Source organism: Stegodyphus dumicola, chromosome 1, assembly GCF_044657685.1.
Source record: "Stegodyphus dumicola isolate Sdum_Otavi_A_Nest chromosome 1, ASM4465768v1".
NCBI classification, from domain to species: Eukaryota; Metazoa; Arthropoda; class Arachnida; order Araneae; family Eresidae; genus Stegodyphus; species Stegodyphus dumicola.
The window spans coordinates 63,924,210-63,941,184 of record NC_140768.1 but is presented as its reverse complement, the minus strand read 5'-3'; the positions used below and the strand labels follow the sequence as shown (position 1 = coordinate 63,941,184).

The 16,975-nt window shown below is 30.9% G+C and overlaps 2 protein-coding genes across 2 annotated transcripts in view; both read left to right on the top strand.

The window, feature by feature from the left end:
• Window positions 1-4,832, top strand: part of Septin1 (Septin 1) — a 34,714-nt gene extending 29,882 nt beyond the window's left edge. The window contains exons 8-9 of the mRNA XM_035370993.2: window positions 605-703; window positions 2,396-4,832. Coding sequence (XP_035226884.1) covers window positions 605-703; window positions 2,396-2,564 — 268 coding nt within the window. The 3' untranslated portion in view covers window positions 2,565-4,832. The remainder of the gene's footprint in view (window positions 1-604; window positions 704-2,395) is intronic.
• A 5,765-nt stretch (window positions 4,833-10,597) lies between these two features.
• Window positions 10,598-16,975, top strand: part of Lnk (SH2B adapter-like protein Lnk) — a 43,473-nt gene continuing 37,095 nt past the window's right edge. Inside the window, exon 1 of the mRNA XM_035370997.2 lies at window positions 10,598-11,439. Coding sequence (XP_035226888.1) covers window positions 10,741-11,439 — 699 coding nt within the window. The 5' untranslated portion in view covers window positions 10,598-10,740. The remainder of the gene's footprint in view (window positions 11,440-16,975) is intronic.

The following is a 16,975-nucleotide window of genomic DNA, read 5'->3' as shown; positions in this document are numbered from 1 at the left end:
GGGAAGTAACATTCCTTAAGTGGTACAATAAGCAGCTCAACATCTGTCAAAATATCTCGATTGACTGGAAGACTTTTATGAGAGAGGTTTGTTCTCTAGATTTATTTGACAAGGATGAATAGGTGGCCCTGGAAAAATAGTTGAAATTGACAAGCGTTTGATTATGCAGTGAAAAAAACAGTATTGACCGGATACTTCCTCAATAGTGGATATTTGGATGTTTAATACTGTGGAAGTACCAAGTACTTTTGTGTTAAGGTTGCAAATTGGGAAGCAAACACATTGATATCAATGATTGTAGACCATGAAATGGAAAGATCAACAATATATTCAGATTGAATTATTAAAAAAAATATGTGTATGTACTAGTAAGTAATTTGAATTTAATTTTACTAAATAATTTGTAAGTTATTTATATTTTTTAAAAACTATATCATTTTGATATTATTTTTATTATATTTAATTGATAATTTTTATGAACATTTAGAATGTTTAATCATTACTGTAATTAATAAAAGAAGTTTCTAACATCATATATTAAGTACTTGGCTGTAGGTAATAGACTTTAGTTGAATCTTTTGTAAAGTTTGAATCATTTTATTAGAACGCACATGCAAGATTTACAAGAAGTGACTCAAGATGTTCATTATGAAAACTATCGTTCTGAAAGACTTGCTGGAAAGAGCACTGCAAGAAAACCATCGTAAGCACTAGTTATCCTTTATCTTAATGTGTCAGATTTATTTCAAAGGATACTCTTACTTTTTTCTCTATTGATGCAAAGGTTTTTTTTTATTTGACCTCTTGATTCAGGGTGCTTTTGGAGCACAATTGCAATTCAAATCATGATGATATAATTAACTAAATTTCTTTTAAGATCAGTAAAGTGTTGCATAAAAAAATTATGATTTAGGTTTGAGGAAATAAATGAAATAGTTAATATCTTTGAAATTTCTCCTCGCTGGAATCTTAGTATATCTACTGTAGTGATGAAATTGAGTCTTTATATTTTTGTTTTCATGTATAATATGTGATTTCACAAAATATTTTAAAGAACTGATGTTAATTTTTATTACTAAAAAATTATCACTTTTATTTCTTTTTGGAAACAAAAAAAATTTTTGGAATGGTAAACATAAACAAGCATTTTATCTATTCAATTGTATCATTTTCATTTGTAATAATTATCATTAAATTAATTTATTATATAAAATAATGAAAAATAATTAAATGCTAAATAAAAATGTATTTACATACAATCGCAATCACTTTAGTGGAAGTTGCCAAATATTTAGAGTGTACCAAACTCTGGCAACCATATGCATATAACAATTCTTCAATTTTAACAGGCAACATTATCATATTCATATGTCCCTCCGCTGTGTTCTGAATGTTTTTTACAAATTCATCAAGATTTTTTTTTTTTTTTTTTGTGTCTCAAACTCAATTTTAAAAAGTGCATTTGTGTAGTTTGCCTGCACTGGATGAAACTGCAGTAAAATTTTTGCAGGAATGCAGTATTTGGGCATTAATTTGCTGAAAGAGAACAGTTTTTTTTTTAATGTATTGTTCTCAAAACAAAAGAAATGAAAACCTGCTTATATATGTAGGTTAATTGGTTTTTCAGAATGAATATATGCTTAAAATGTAAAATATGAATAACGAATAATTTTATGCAATTGTGAGTCATCGGTCTTTTCCTTTTGTAAGAAATTGACAAAATAGTTGCAGTAATTTGTAAATATTGATAAAAATGCATCAGTGAGCATTAGGTAAAAATGCATCGGCCACAGATTCAGCATGGGGAATTTTAAAATTTTCGTCTATGCTTGCGTTGCACAGCAGGGAATTAAAAATATAGTTCATTATTCATTTAAAGATGTCATTATTTTTATCCCTCTCTTAATAAATTTCTGGAATAAGTTTATTCCAGAAGTGAATTGTCTACACGTAAATTTCTGTGAACTTCTGTTTTATGTATTATGTTTTATTACCCAAATTTTTCATAAAATTTGCACTTAAAATGTTTATTTATTTATTTATTTATTTCTTAATTTCATTGGCTTAATCAAATACTTTTCTTCCATATATCATATTTATCATCTCTTCATATATTTCAAAAAGTGATCAGTAAAATTATAATGGTTCGTCATTTACATAAAAAATCATCCATAAAAATTATAAATTTTCGTCATTTTCTACTCCTGCTGCTAAAAAAGGAAGGTGTTCCATTCAAGCTGTTGAATTTTGCCATGTAAATTTATGCAACTTATGCTGAATCTTTTTCTTTCAGTACCTCCAGCGTTTTTGCTCTGGCATGTTATTTTAGTTAATATAGTTTTATTTTTTTATATTTTTATGTTCTTTTAATCATTTGTTTATTTTTCTTATGCAGAGTTCCTGAAATCTCAGACAAAGATCGCATACTCCAAGAGAAAGAAGCTGAACTCCGACGCATGCAAGAAATGCTTCAACAAATGCAGCAAAAAATAAAAGAAGAGGAGCGACGTAATGCAACACCGTCACCTACAAACCAATCTCTAAAATTAAAAGATGAAGAATAGCATTGCTGTCATTCTGCAAGCTTAACTCCTCAGTGGTTTTTATGTATTTCTTTGTGCCTGTGTTTAGGCAGGAAGCTTATGTTCGTTTTATATTGTTGTTTATCCAAGCCAAAAAAAGACTTTAAAAATGCTATTTGTTTTTATTTAAATGAATTTGCACCTAGTCCTGTTCTGCTTCTCCATACTGTTTTTAGTTTGTTCCAGTGTAGTTTTTTAGCACTACATTTCAAGATTTAATAGTATAACTTGTTTTTACATTCATGTTTGTCTAATTTCCCTAAGTTTTTAAAACAATTATTAAAAAAAAAAAGCTTTTATTTTAATGAAAGAAAAAAAAATTTTTTTAAATGTATGTATTTATTTACCCTGTTATTTTGCAGGGATATGTGTGTATATTTGTTCTTGTCTTCTATATTAGCAGTGCATTTAAGTACTTTATGAAACACGCATATTTTGTTTTTTTCTTATGCGATCTAAAAGTATGTATGATCAAAACATAAGAAATTTCCTTTAGTGCAAAACAATGAAATATTTTAGAATTAATTTTATAGTTTTGATGTTGATTACTGTACTTGTAAAGAAAGAGCATTGGAAACTTGTAGTTTAATGAGCATATCGTAAATACATCTTGCATTTAGGAGGAGTTTATATATCAGCATTTTATAATTACTTAAAATCTATTTTGTGATATATTGACCAATACTTCTGTTTATAGAAAGATGCAATTATTTTTAGTGTATAATTAATAGATTAAAGTAAAACGAGTAACATGAGTGCATTTCATATGTATCAGTTTTTATCTTACTAGATCTAAATTTAAGTCATAAATTTAGTTAGCATTGACATTTGTTTGACTTCATTTGTGTTCCATTTCTCGATTCAGAGGCCTTAGCATTGCTTGTTCCATGTATAAATGCGGAACTAGATAGTTTGAAAGTAAATTGAAATGATGTTTGGTGTGCCTTATCATGAATATATATTACTTTGTTTTCCCCGTACAGCTCAAATATTTAGTATGATAAATTCTTAAAAATGTATTAACTTTTATTTAGTTAGATTTCTTTTTTGTCCTTTATTTTACTGTTATAGGTTGCAGTGCATTGCATAACAATGTTGCTTTAATTTAAAGCACAGTAGAAAATAATTTTGTAAATTTTAGTTTTTTTTAAGTTTTTGCATTAATTATAGTTTGTTGGATTTTCAGTAATTTTCCCACTTATTTGCATTAGTGCACTTACGGTGTATATAAATATATATTTTCATATTACGTTATGCTATAATTCTGTAAATAAAGAAAACTTGAGTGCAAGAAATAATCGAAAGTCAATTAAAGTTCCTTCAAAATAAAATTGTGTTCCTAAGATCTGTAGTTGTTTTTGTAGTGCACATTCTTATTGTACGTCTTAAATTAGTATATAGTATTAACAGCAATAGCTGATTTTTTCTAATTGAAAGGAAGTATAGTAATTTAAAAAACTTTCATATACTTTATAAATACCTTACAACTCATTGCCAATTATATAGGTATGGGTATTTTTAGATAGTAGAAACTGTTTAAGCATCAATAAATATAGTTGTTCAGTGAATCTTGTTTGCATTTAGTCATATATTGAGGTCCAAGTTTAGAATAGGGATCCATATTCTTTTTTTGTAATTCAAATATTTGTTTTGAATTTCAAAAGAATCTTACCATTTTTATTATCTTTGTCATTCTTTGTGCTGTAAAAACGTTTTTTTTAAAGCTGTAATCTGTATTCGTTATAAACTTTGTTTTTCAGTTTCAGTAGTTTTATTTAATGAGACTTTTACTTCATTTTGCTTTTTGTATTTATACATTTATTCATAAAAGGTAACAAAGTATCCTCTAAAACTGTTTTAGTTTTGCAGATTTAATCTCATATATTCTGATTTTATATAAACTACTTTTAAGAAAATGTTTTTCTTAAATACTTTTATTTCTTTCTGAATTTTTAAAATTTATTTATAGTATTTTCAGAGAAATATTTTCAACATATCTATTTAATTTTGAAGTTTTAATATATAGAATGTGCCTTTCATGATTCAACTGGTACCATAAAAATCTTTAATGAAATATTGAACTTTTATCTAGTTATAATCATTCAGAATTCATAATAGTTAATTTTGTCTATGTAACTTGAATTTTATATTGATCATCTTGTATATGAAATGCTTTATTTTTACCATTTTTGTACTTAAGGGTGCCTTAATTAGTTTTGTATGTATGTAATAAAACTATATGGTTAACTAGTTTCTTTTTTGTTAGTTAATTTCAATTTATTTACATTTTATTTCTTCATACACTGTCTAATTTTCGTATTTTAAGAAGCACATACATGAATGAAACTTTACAAAAAGTTTCTTTCCAGAGAACACTTTTATATAATTTAATTTTTTAAACTTTCTTATGATAAATTTTCAAATGAGTTTTGGTATAATATCTAATGTCAGTATGCTTTTTCTGACATTAGTCATGCAATATTTAACACTGAATTTTGGATTGTATAGTTTAATTTTCAGACTTCTGCTTTTACTTTTATCCTAATTTATATTCTTATTTCAAGTAAACAGAACAACAGTGATTTCTAATGTTGTTTAGCACTTCCAAGAGTGAAAATTTAAGTGGCTATCAAAATCATATGAGAATAAGAATAGCTAACTGTTAATCCATTTTAAACCTGAATTGTACAAGATAAATGTGTAAAAATACTTTCTCGATTTTCTACATAGTTTCTGTAAATTTCAAAGCACTCTCCCTGATGATCTGTAAAGTGTCAGACTCCTACAAATAAAAAAACATTGTCTGCTTTAAAACTATCATCATGATTGTAATGTGGGACCATATAAAAGTTACTTCAGTTTTTTAAACAAAAAGAAACCATTTGGTATGAATATGATGAATGGGAAAGATATGAAATCCACATTGTTGAATAGCATGCTACTCTCTCAATATATCCTGCACATCACATTACTCTTCTTTACACATATTCACGTAGTTCGGCAACACGTTTAGAAGCATCCTGTCTTGTATTTTTTTTTTTTTTTTTTTTTTTTTTTTTTTTTTTAATATACCTTAGAATAACACGTTTCATTCCATATGATGACTTAGTTGGTCTTTTGTTTTGAATACGATTCTGTTCCTTATTAACGTTTAATAATATAAAAACTCTAGAATTATTTAAATTAAGTAAATCTTCAATTTTTCTAATAGATTTTCCTTTCTTTTGATACAAATCATTAACTAATCTGTGAGTTTCTAACAACGTTTCCTTTCGTGACTGAGCCATTGAGAGAAACATTAAAAATAATGAATAATCTCTAAAAAGAAAATTTGAATTAAAAACAATTTTTTAGATTGTTGGCTAGTTTCTTTAACCAAATCAATTCGATAAAAGTTCGTTTTTTCATTTATTGCAGACGATTTTAATTAGATATTATGAAAATGTTGAATTATTTTAGTAATATGTTTTTTTACAAAAAAAAAAAAAAGCTCAGGAGAACTATTAATTTTTGGCATTTTGCGTCGAAAAATTTAAATGTCCGTTTTGCTTTTCAAATTTTTTACCACAAGTTATTATTGTTGTGTGTTATATTTAAAGAAATTAATTAATGAAGAATCTGCATAAAAGTGTATGTTTCTCGCATTGTAATAAAACAACAGTAACTACAGCCATCAAATTTTGAATAACGTAATCCTCCACCGAAATATGGGCATTTGGAATTAGTTTTATTATTGATTTCATATTTTCTAACACATTAACGAATTTTTTATTAACACATTCAACAATTTCAAAGCGAGCAATGGCAACACTGTACAAAAAAAAATTATCTCTAGCGCACGAGACTTTTTTTTTTTTTTCTTTTTTTTAGATACACGACTATATGAAGTGACACTGTCCAAGTAGAGCACTGTAAATTTAAAAACAAAAAGGTCGAAATTTTGGAAGTCAATTCTCTGGCTGGCTCTGTGTTGTAATTTGTTAAATCTTCGATATTAATATCAGGCATGAAAGAAGACGGTGCAAGAAAAACCTAATAAAAATCATGAAAGTTAAGACCAAATTAGACAGGGGAAAGATAATCTCACTTCGGGGTGGAATGGTTAAGGAAAAGAATTTGACTGATATAAAAATGTAAAGTATTTTAATATCATCTTTGACCTGTATGCCAGATATCTCGCACATAGATCAAATGAGCGAAATCATTCGTTACGTTAACACAGGAAATGAAAATGTTGAAATAAAGTAGTAGTCATTTCAACTAACTGGGAAGATAGTCGTTGACATAACTGAAGATATTTTAGAAGTTATTGAACGGTCCACGAAGCTGTTAATCCTGTGTTTAGTTTGTGGGTACCAATACAAATTACAATGTGTAATTTTTCGGCTTATTGTGTGTATGGAATATTGTCTCAGAAATAGTCAACGCCGCTCAAAAGTATATTTACAGATTTTTGGAATAAGCTTCAAGAAGTCTTATCAAGATCAGAAAGCAAAACGTCTTTTGAAAGACAAAAGAAATTATCTTGCTGAAGAAACACTGCAATCTACAAAAGACACGTGTGAAGAGATGGGCATTTCGGTAGTAAAAGGAAGAACTGTCAAGAAGAAAGCAGCAGACGAGCCGCTGACTGAGTGAAGAATTAAAAAGATCAATGTTAGGGTGCGTTTGGCGGGTTTCTACAAGAAATCGATACTAGTTGCAAAGGCATGGAATGTATAGCAGATCGTCTGCAGTCTTAGAGCCTAGAAATCTGAACTCGGAAACCGAATTTTCGAGGTTTGAACAATGTTTGGTTAAAAATTACGATGATCTTTGTGCAGATGGTATCCTTACAGAAATTCCATGTTTAAGATTTCTAAAAGACGCAAAAGAAGAATCTCATATTTGATTTCCTTAACATTATTATAGTTTGTGGTTGAATATTAATTTTTCGACTCTTGTCTCCAATCTCACTTTAGCATTAAGATTTTTGTTAACTTTATGTGTTTTTGATGCATCATATAGGAGGAGTCTTTTGAAACTCAACCTAATTAAGAATTATTTGAGATTCACTGTGAATCAAGCAAAACTCTCTAGCTCAGCCATTTTATAAACTGAAAATAGTGTAGCTTAAAGGTACCGATTTTGATGACGCAATTTCAAAGTGTGCAGAACAAAAAGTTAGAACGAAAAAATTCTGAATATCATGTTAAAAATACAGTTAGCTGAATTACAGCTTAGAGAACAGAGCTTGTAAAAAACTGAATTTTCATTAAATTCTATTGTAATAATAAAGTTATGCACTAGATACTATCACGATGAAAAAAAGATTTCTTACATTGCGTATTAAACTGGCTTTATTGTTAAAAGGCATTTTACTTGTTTTTTTCATTCATAAACAAATTATTTACAAAATAATTAACTATCTGCCTTTACTTAAACAACTGTATAAAAAAATTGTTTCCTCATTAAATTTCATTTAATATTTTGGTGGACATGAAGGCAACCAGGTAAAACTCCACACCAGGTGCCATCAGACTTTTGCTACGCCCGTGCGCTGCAGTGGTGGAGTGAACTTAAGATGGATGACGTGAGTGCAACATTCTAATATAAAATACCTTGAATAGGGATCCCGTGGCGCGGATTTTTTTTTTTTCCCCCAAATCTTATGCAGGCAGTGACCTTCTTCCTGTTTTGAAGTGCGCAAAATTTCATCAAGATCGGGGAAACTGTAGATTTGTATGAATGATACATCCCCCCCCCAAAAAAAACGAATACTCTATCTTTATATATTGTGCAGGTGATTTTAATGAATCCAGCTAATTTCATAAGTCCAGTTAGTAATAAATAACAATTGAAATGAGTATGTATTTGTTGCGTTGAAATTGCTTAGTTGTTAATTAATAACAGTAAATTTGAAAAAATGTATCTCAGCCTATAAGGTATTTCTCCCGCTTTCTTAGCATGCCTTCGTGGTGTAGTTGTCAGCACGGTCGACGCGTATTCGAGAAGTCCGTAGGTCGAATCCTGGCGAAGGCATTGCTCATTTTTCATCTCTCCTGCTTCCAAAGAAAACCTAATATCTCTACAGTGGCGCCCGAACTAAAAGGTGGTGAATGATGATTCTTCACCACCAGGATTTGGCGGTTGGGTCCCACCGCCACCAGTCGCCCTTTAAAAGGGAGTGTATATAAGGTATTTCTCCCGCCTTCTTAGCATGCCTTCGGGGTGTAGTGGTCAGCACGCTCGACGCATATTCGAAAGGTCCGTGGTTTGAGTCCCGGCGAGGGCACTGCTTATTTTATTCTCTCCTGAATCCAAAGAAAACAAAATGTCTCTACATCTATTTATTGAGCAACACACTGTCGCATGGAAGGTAAAAGTACTTTATTTCGGGCAGTGGAGCATGTTTCGTTTGAATTGCTGAGTTTGTTAAATTCGAAAGACAAATATATTGGATTTTGCCGAGAGGCAATACACACATTTTTTTATATGGTCGAATCTTCTGATTAAATTTGAAACATCTTACTCATTGCAGAGTGATAGCAGTACGCTTTAATGATTATAAAATATACCTACCGCATTATAGTATAGATTTCAGAGTTAATAATAATCACTTTAAGTAGGAAACCTAAAGCTGATTCTTTCAGCGTGTTTGTCCTAGTTTTTCGAGGAGTGCAAACGTGTCTTTGGAAATGTCCTGAGTTATCTTCACAAAAAGTACAAATTGGCTTCTCTTTCGAATTTAGTGTACAATGTTTGCTTCTATGATTTTCTCCGCATTTACAACAATATTAGTTTTTGTAGTATGCATGTTTTGTATGCTGACGTCTGTAGCACTGAATTGATCTTTTCTTGGATTGGTATTTTCTATGCTTGCGCGGAAACTGAACATGGATGGTGGATTTAGTGGAAGGATTAATTGGAAGTTGGATTTGCATGTAGTATTTTGAGGAAATAGATAAGGAGCTTTACACCTTTTTCATGAACTGCTCAACTTTAGTAACTTGGTTAGTTAGTTTTCTCTTTCAAGATCATTGTAAACGATCTCTTCGCTAATTGAATTTGGAGGAATTTTCAAAACTGCTCTGCCGTTTCTATCGCTATTTATCAGATAGATGGGGACAAACGTATTCTTATTTTGCATTATATATGTGACATTTCTGAAATCTATTGTATTTTTAAAATACACAAAAAGTGAAAGAGCTATCATAAATCTTTATGCTGGTCTTCACAAATTTCGCGTATGTGAAGTTTGTGAATTATTATTCCATCAGCTTTCAGCCAGTATTATTCCATCAGTTTTCAGGGGGAAAATGATCGGATGAATTTTTTCTCTTTCAGCATTCTTATTTTCAGTATTACTTGAGCAGGATTAACATTTTCTTCAGAGTTTAGAGAGTTAAATTGGTTTGATTAAGGATTTTCCATTTTTAGGATTCTGAATTTTTGCAAATCTTAGTAGGTGTTACCAGTCTGATTCTTTGGTATTTGTCATAGGGGATCCTTTAATAAATTCTGCTTGAGCAGAAGGAGATCTTTGTATTTCTTTTAGAATTTGATTTCTGAGCGTTAAGAGTTTCGCTATTGCTTTTAAATGAATTTACATTTATTTGCCCACAGCGTAATTGATCTGATAAAATTTCCATATTTCGTTCAACTTCGTCATGTTTTCCTAATTCTGTTAGAGTAGTAGAGTATCTTTATAGTATCCTTGCAGGTAGGGGGGTCTGTGGATCTATTTTTCTCTATTTTATTTGCATGGATTTATGTTGAAAAGCCTGTTGGTAATACTTCTTTTACAAAAATAAAATGCTGGTTGTGCATTTGATTGCTGAACGCACGAGCAAGCTTACAAAACTGATTTTAAAAAACATATATCTTGAGCTGAGGAACGGATGCTTTTGAAGAGGTTTATTATATTGAATAGCTTGGCTGTACAAATAGTAATATTGATAATTTTCTTTAAAAATTTTTATTCAATACGCATCGCGCTCCCCCACTTGTGCTGATAGTTGTGCGCAGACGCAGTTACTTCCGTAACTAAGTATGGCTGCTTAGTAGACAGTGGTGTGATGGCATTTAAATTAGGCGGAATAAAATTTTGAGTCGTGTGTGCGTTTGTCGAATTCCAAAGAAGTTATGATATATTTTTGTCTTTCTTTATACAGTGATCATGGCTGCAGTTGCTACAAGTAACGGTGATACCGACGAAAAAGCTCTCTGGCCCGAGTTTTGTGAGAAAAATGCTCGAGTCGCTGCCGTAGATTTCGCCCAAAGTTATCGTTTGTTTATAAATGATCATCCTAATCTTGGAAAGATTGTAAGTAACCAGGAAATCAGCAAAAAATTTATTGACTTCTTCATCGAATATTTTGATTTAGAAGTTAAAAAGAAAGTTGGTGAAAACTCGGTATCTTCTAATGGTCATAGTGCTCAAGACGTAGCAAGTGCTGGTGAAGCTCCTAGAACTAGACCTAAAACGCAAGAAAATTCTCAGGAGAATATTCGTGGATTAGTGACTAATCATGAAGACTATAGTGATCTATCAGATCCTGAAGGAGAATCTCCAAAAACTCATCACAGAGCTTTTTTTAGGCGTTTATCTTTTAAAGGTTTGAAACGCGGTAAAGGACTTTTTCATAAACAACATTCTGATGAAGTTGAACTTTCGCACCACCACGATAGACGTACACGGTGTGATAAACACGAGAAAACAAAGCTGACGAAAATAATAGTTGAATGTGTTCGGGAAGGCATTGTAAGTTATTTAACTGGTGATTATTTGGATGGGAGACAGAAGTGGGAAAAATGCAGACTTGTATTAGTTAAAACTACTGGAGGTTACATGTTAGAATTCTATTCCCCGCCAAAGGTAAGTCTAAAGTGTATGCGTATAGACATAGTTATCTAATTATATATGATTCGATGATGATTGCAAATAAGTTTTTTTCTTCTATGAGGTATGAATGAAACAGTACAAGTATTGACATCAAAATAGTAGTTAAAGTAAAAGCATTAATTCTATTGCATACCTTAGTCTTAAAGAGGCAGTAAAGAAATGTTCCTTAAGAAGAAATTATTGATCTGTGGATACTTCAAATGTCTTCATATGTTTATAAAATTTAAATTTCCTTAATAAGGCCATTTATGTATTTATGCTTTGAATAAAATCTAGTAAGAAATATTATTAATAAATAGTTATTGTTATGTGGAAGTATGTAAATGCATTGGGTAGTTTTTTTATTTTATAATTTAATTATAAATTATTTATTGATGTGTGACCATAGGATTAATTAAATTGCATTTTTTTAAAAATATATGTATGGAAACCATCATTCAGTGTAGCATTTCTACCTTTTTCCCATTTGCTATGGTTGGTTCTTCCATTCAAATTTTTGTATATAATATATCCAGTAATTATATGGAAGAGAAACATTCAAATATCATAAAAATTGTGCAACTATCATATGTTTACTGCTTTAAAGAAGAGGCTCCCTCTGTCTGTCTCTCTTGAAAATAACTTTTTCTATGAACAATATTTAAGTGGAAACCTGGAAATAAAGGGGGGAAAAGCAATCATTCGATTGATTAATAAGTATTTAATAAATTAGACCCAAAAAAAAAAAAAAAAAAAAAAAAAAAAAGAAATTTTGTCATAAGTTTTGAGTGTGATCCAGTCCCTCTTCTTCAGAAGCAAACAATTTTCTGATTAACCTCAAAATTTATAGACTTCATTTAAAACCTACACCACTAAAACTTAAACACTAAGGTTGGGTACTTTTTTGCTGTTGAAAGACCAGATTCAGAAGTGTATGTATGTGTACATATGTACATGCACACATACATAACATGCACATACATACATTTTGAATCCAGTCCGGATAACAGAAAGGTAACATAAAGTTGCTTTTTTGCCTAATTTAAAATGGTACTTATGTATTATTACGTCGACCTTGAAAGTTGGCAGAGATCCTGCCATCATTGCACCAATTGTTCCTGTAGAATTCAGAAAGAACTGAAATCTCTTTATTTAACTACTTGTATTTGACACTCTGCATTTTGATGCTTTGTAAAAAGGCTTTCTTTGGTTTTTACATTCTTTTATCAGCCATATTCAGTTGACCATATCATGTCCATTAAGTGCACTCTTTTGTTTATGGTAGGATCCAATAACTTTGAAAATAATCCACTCTTTGCTGTTCTGTAGGAGGGAGGTGTCAAATTTCAGTAATTTTTTGTTATGCACTTATCACACATTTTAACAGTGCTATATTAATATATGTGTGCATGTTTAATTATTCTTTTTCACATACTGCGTGTTTAATTATTCTTTTTCACATACACACAAGTACATGATCCTCAGACGACGCTATCATTAGCTGTTGGCATGTGTTTGGCTTCTCTTTGTCAGGGGCCAAAAAGCATGGCAGGTATATAACAGAAAAGTACCCAAAATTTAATCTCCCCAACCAAATCCAGCAAAATATACAACAGGTATTTTATATCCTAGTTTATGGAAAGAAAATGTCACTTATCAAGAATCGGTTGAAATAACTGAAACAAAAGTGCGGATGTTATGAGTATTGTTACATCATGCTTATCATTAACTGTCAATAAATTGCTTGGTAACAATTTCATGATCAAAGAGATAATATGTAAGTATAGTTCGATCGTCTTAGGCGCAATCTTGGTTGGCATTCTGCCAAAACACATAGATTTGCCCAAAAGGGGCGGCATTACTTGCTGCCACGTGAAAGGTCTCCTCTTCTCCGGAAAGAGCTATACTGGAGGGAAAGAAAGTCCCCATCCTCCCACACAATTTTGAGAATAATTCGGTCCGAATGGCACATGCGTGTTTTTGCTCATGGTCGCGGATGAGGCAGTCGAACTATACCTTTAGAATTTTAAATAATAAATCCTTTTGAAAATTTTATTTTATTAGAATCTTCAGGTGAAACTCTTATCATGCTTCATGTGTCATTCTTTTACTTGTCTGTTAGTTAGTTTATTTTATATTCAGTAGATTATCAAAAGTCAACAGAGGTAAATATAAGGTGTACAGGAAAGAACTGATGAGAAGGAACAACTCATATATATGAAATAATTATGCTTGTTATATTAAAGTGTACATTGCTTTAGAGGACTAAAATAATTTAGTATTTTTCCAATTTTACAGGTCCCAATTTTTTAAATGCTGCAATAATAACAAAAAACACCAATGCTGGTACTAATGTAACCTGCTTAAATTTTTGTAAAGTGCATATATTGTTTGTTTAATCTCTGTGGGAATCAACTTTTAACTGCATTCAGAAAAAGATAAGAACTTTTCACACCTTACCATAGCCGAGATAAGCGTCACCATTCCATAGAAATATGTGTTAATACAAGGATGAAGATGATATGCCTGGTTTTAACGTGATTAGATTAGAAAATATATTATGTGCACAAATAATAAGCATCACTGTAAGACATTGGATACAATCAAAGAACCGCAAGCGGAATCCCACTGAGGTAGCTAGTATGCTAGTTCGAAAGTCAACCAGTGTACTACGACATGAGCGAGGTTGCTTCGATGTTTCACCAATGGCAGCTAGAGAGGGACTGCTTTGTCCAGTCATAAATTCACTCCTACCAGATGAGAGGGAAAGCTGGTAGCACCAAAAAATTTTAAGATACTTATTGCAGTTTCGTAAAATGATTACTGCCATGTGCATTTTTGTTTATTGTGCAATGTAATTTCAATATATCTTGTTATATTTCCCATTATTTATGAATCTTGCAGTTGAATTGTTGTTGATTAATGTTTACACTAACAATGATCACTTAATTAGTTTATTTGTCACGAGAAAAGCTCTGAGTAGGCAACATGTTAATCTGTTTTCTTTTTTCAAAGTTATACTAACAATTTTCAGTTTACTGTTGACTGAGGAAAGCAAGAAGTATGAGTAGACTGCATTTTAAGGTATTTCCTCCTCTTTTTAATTTTTAACAATTTTTGATTTACTGATAACTGAAAAAGATGCTACATCATTCTTCCAAGAAAGAAACAGTTTGCTTCATTTCAGATGAAATGAATGATAATGTAGGAGCCATGATAATGGGGGGGGGGCAGTAAAATTTGTATATACTTCTTTGTAAATGAGTATTACTTATAGCTTGGACTATGTCTCTCATTCCACATGTTCAAAAGCATCACTAGTGTGGTCTAGTGAATTTGGACATGAAAATCCAACCAAGTAAAGATTACTTCTTGCCAGTCTTTCTGGTGAACAAAATGTTTTGAGTTCTTTCCAGCAATCAACATAAATACGTTGATTTGAGATAGAATTGTTCTTTTCAATCTTTTTTTTTTAGACACCCTGTTATTTCGCTCATTCGAAAAGAGTCAATTTTATTTCCATTATTATTTCTGTCATAAATTGATGTAATTGTTATGATGTTTAGCATTACCACTTGTGTGCGAGTTCTCAGTGTATCTGTGTAATTAATATTTAATTGTTAAAAATTTATTATGTAAGAGAGTTTTTATGGTGCTAATTTTCTTGTCCCCAATAAAGTCTGCTTGGCGAGATTTGCGCCGACGAAACGGAAAAGTACCATTATTCCATTAAATTTTATTCATTACTATTATTTTGCTAATGAAAATAGATTATCAAAAATCAAATTCTAACCTGCAGATTTACAAAGCTAGTTCATATTTATTATAATTTGGAAAGTTTTATTCTCATTTTTTAATTTCTGATAAGAAAATATGTGAATATAAATGAAGTGTGAAAACTATGTCGTAAAATTCACAAATTATTGCCGAGATTGATCAGAAATAGTAAATGATATACAGTCAAAAGTTGTTAATTCAGACACCCATAATCCGGAATGATCTATAATCCGGACCCCAAAGCTACAAACTTTCTGCGCATGCGTCGCGTTGATGCATGCGCGTAAGACCTTTACGGCTGCGAATATGCGTGTGCGCATGCACAAAATACGTTTATGAATGCGCATTTAATGTATAACGGATGGTATAAGCTAAACTAAAATTATCTAATTCAGTTAATGATGCAGATTGCGTTGTTCCTTAATCTTCGAATTGGATTCGGCTTATTATTTTTTGCAGACTGTTAGAGCAATTTTATAAAAGTAAGGTTTAATCTTTGAATTATGGTAACTTGGTGATTTTTTGGCGAAAATTTGGCGACCAACCCTGCTACAGCAACCATCTAGTTTTGTTTTGGACGCCATTTTGTTTTCACGAAGTAAAGGCATTTTTTTTTTTACTCAACATTTTCCCCAACAATCTGCTAGCCGAATTATGCTTATACTAGAGCTTTAATGGAACAAAAATGCTTAATCATGATGAAGATTAGGTGCGAAATTGGGAGAAAGTGCAGAATTGCCCACTGCTTGCCGCATTTTTAAGAATTGCACGTACACGGTATCATCCATGTACACGTCGACCTATTTTCACTTAAAAAAACATCCCAGAATTGCACAAAAATGGCATTGCGCACACTCTTGACTTTATCCATGTACACTGTTAAAGTCCTAGCTAATAACTTTTATCGCCTTACCAAAATGTCGCCAAACTACCTGTTACCATATTCCAAAGATTAGCCAAAGTAAGCTTGAACTTTCGATTATGTCAAGTAGAATTTCTGATATATATTTACTAATATGTAAAGGATCTACAAAGCGAAAGTATGTTTCGAAGTCCATTAAACAAAAAGTGGAATTGCTGCAAAAAATGGATAAAGGCATATCCTTTGTTTATCTAAACTTTAACGTTTGTTTATCTTTAACGCCACGCAATGAATTAGGAGTTGATCTGTCAGCACTATCCTTATCTTCAGGGCAGATGTTTTTATTTTGCTTATAATTCCTAACTAAATGTAGTATTGCATCTCGATGTACTCCGTCTTTGATATGATTTAAATCAAATTACTCGTCATTATAATTCGCTTCCGATACCGAAGAAAGTGACAGAGGTTATTGAAAACTAAAAAAATTCGATTGACAAATTAGTCGATATTCTCGACACAGCAATTATAGGACTTGAACAGCGCAACTTTGTAACTGAACAAGAAATTATGTCTGTTTATAGAATTAAAGAGAATGTAATATCACATAAAAAACGAAGCAACTTAAACAACTTACATTGAAAGAAATGTTTAATAAAGTAAACAAATAAATATTAAGCTTTTTTTTTTTTTTTGTAAATTTTGATACCCTTTAGATCATAATTGTTCTTTATTTCATAAATTACGGTTTCATATTTTTAATTTTATAATTTCTGCATGCCATCTTGCCAGATTTAAACTGATGATGTATAATCCGGAATCGCCGAAGTCCCGCCGAGTCCCGATTAACGACTTTTGACTGTATAAACATTGCATACATTTTGCTCTAAATAA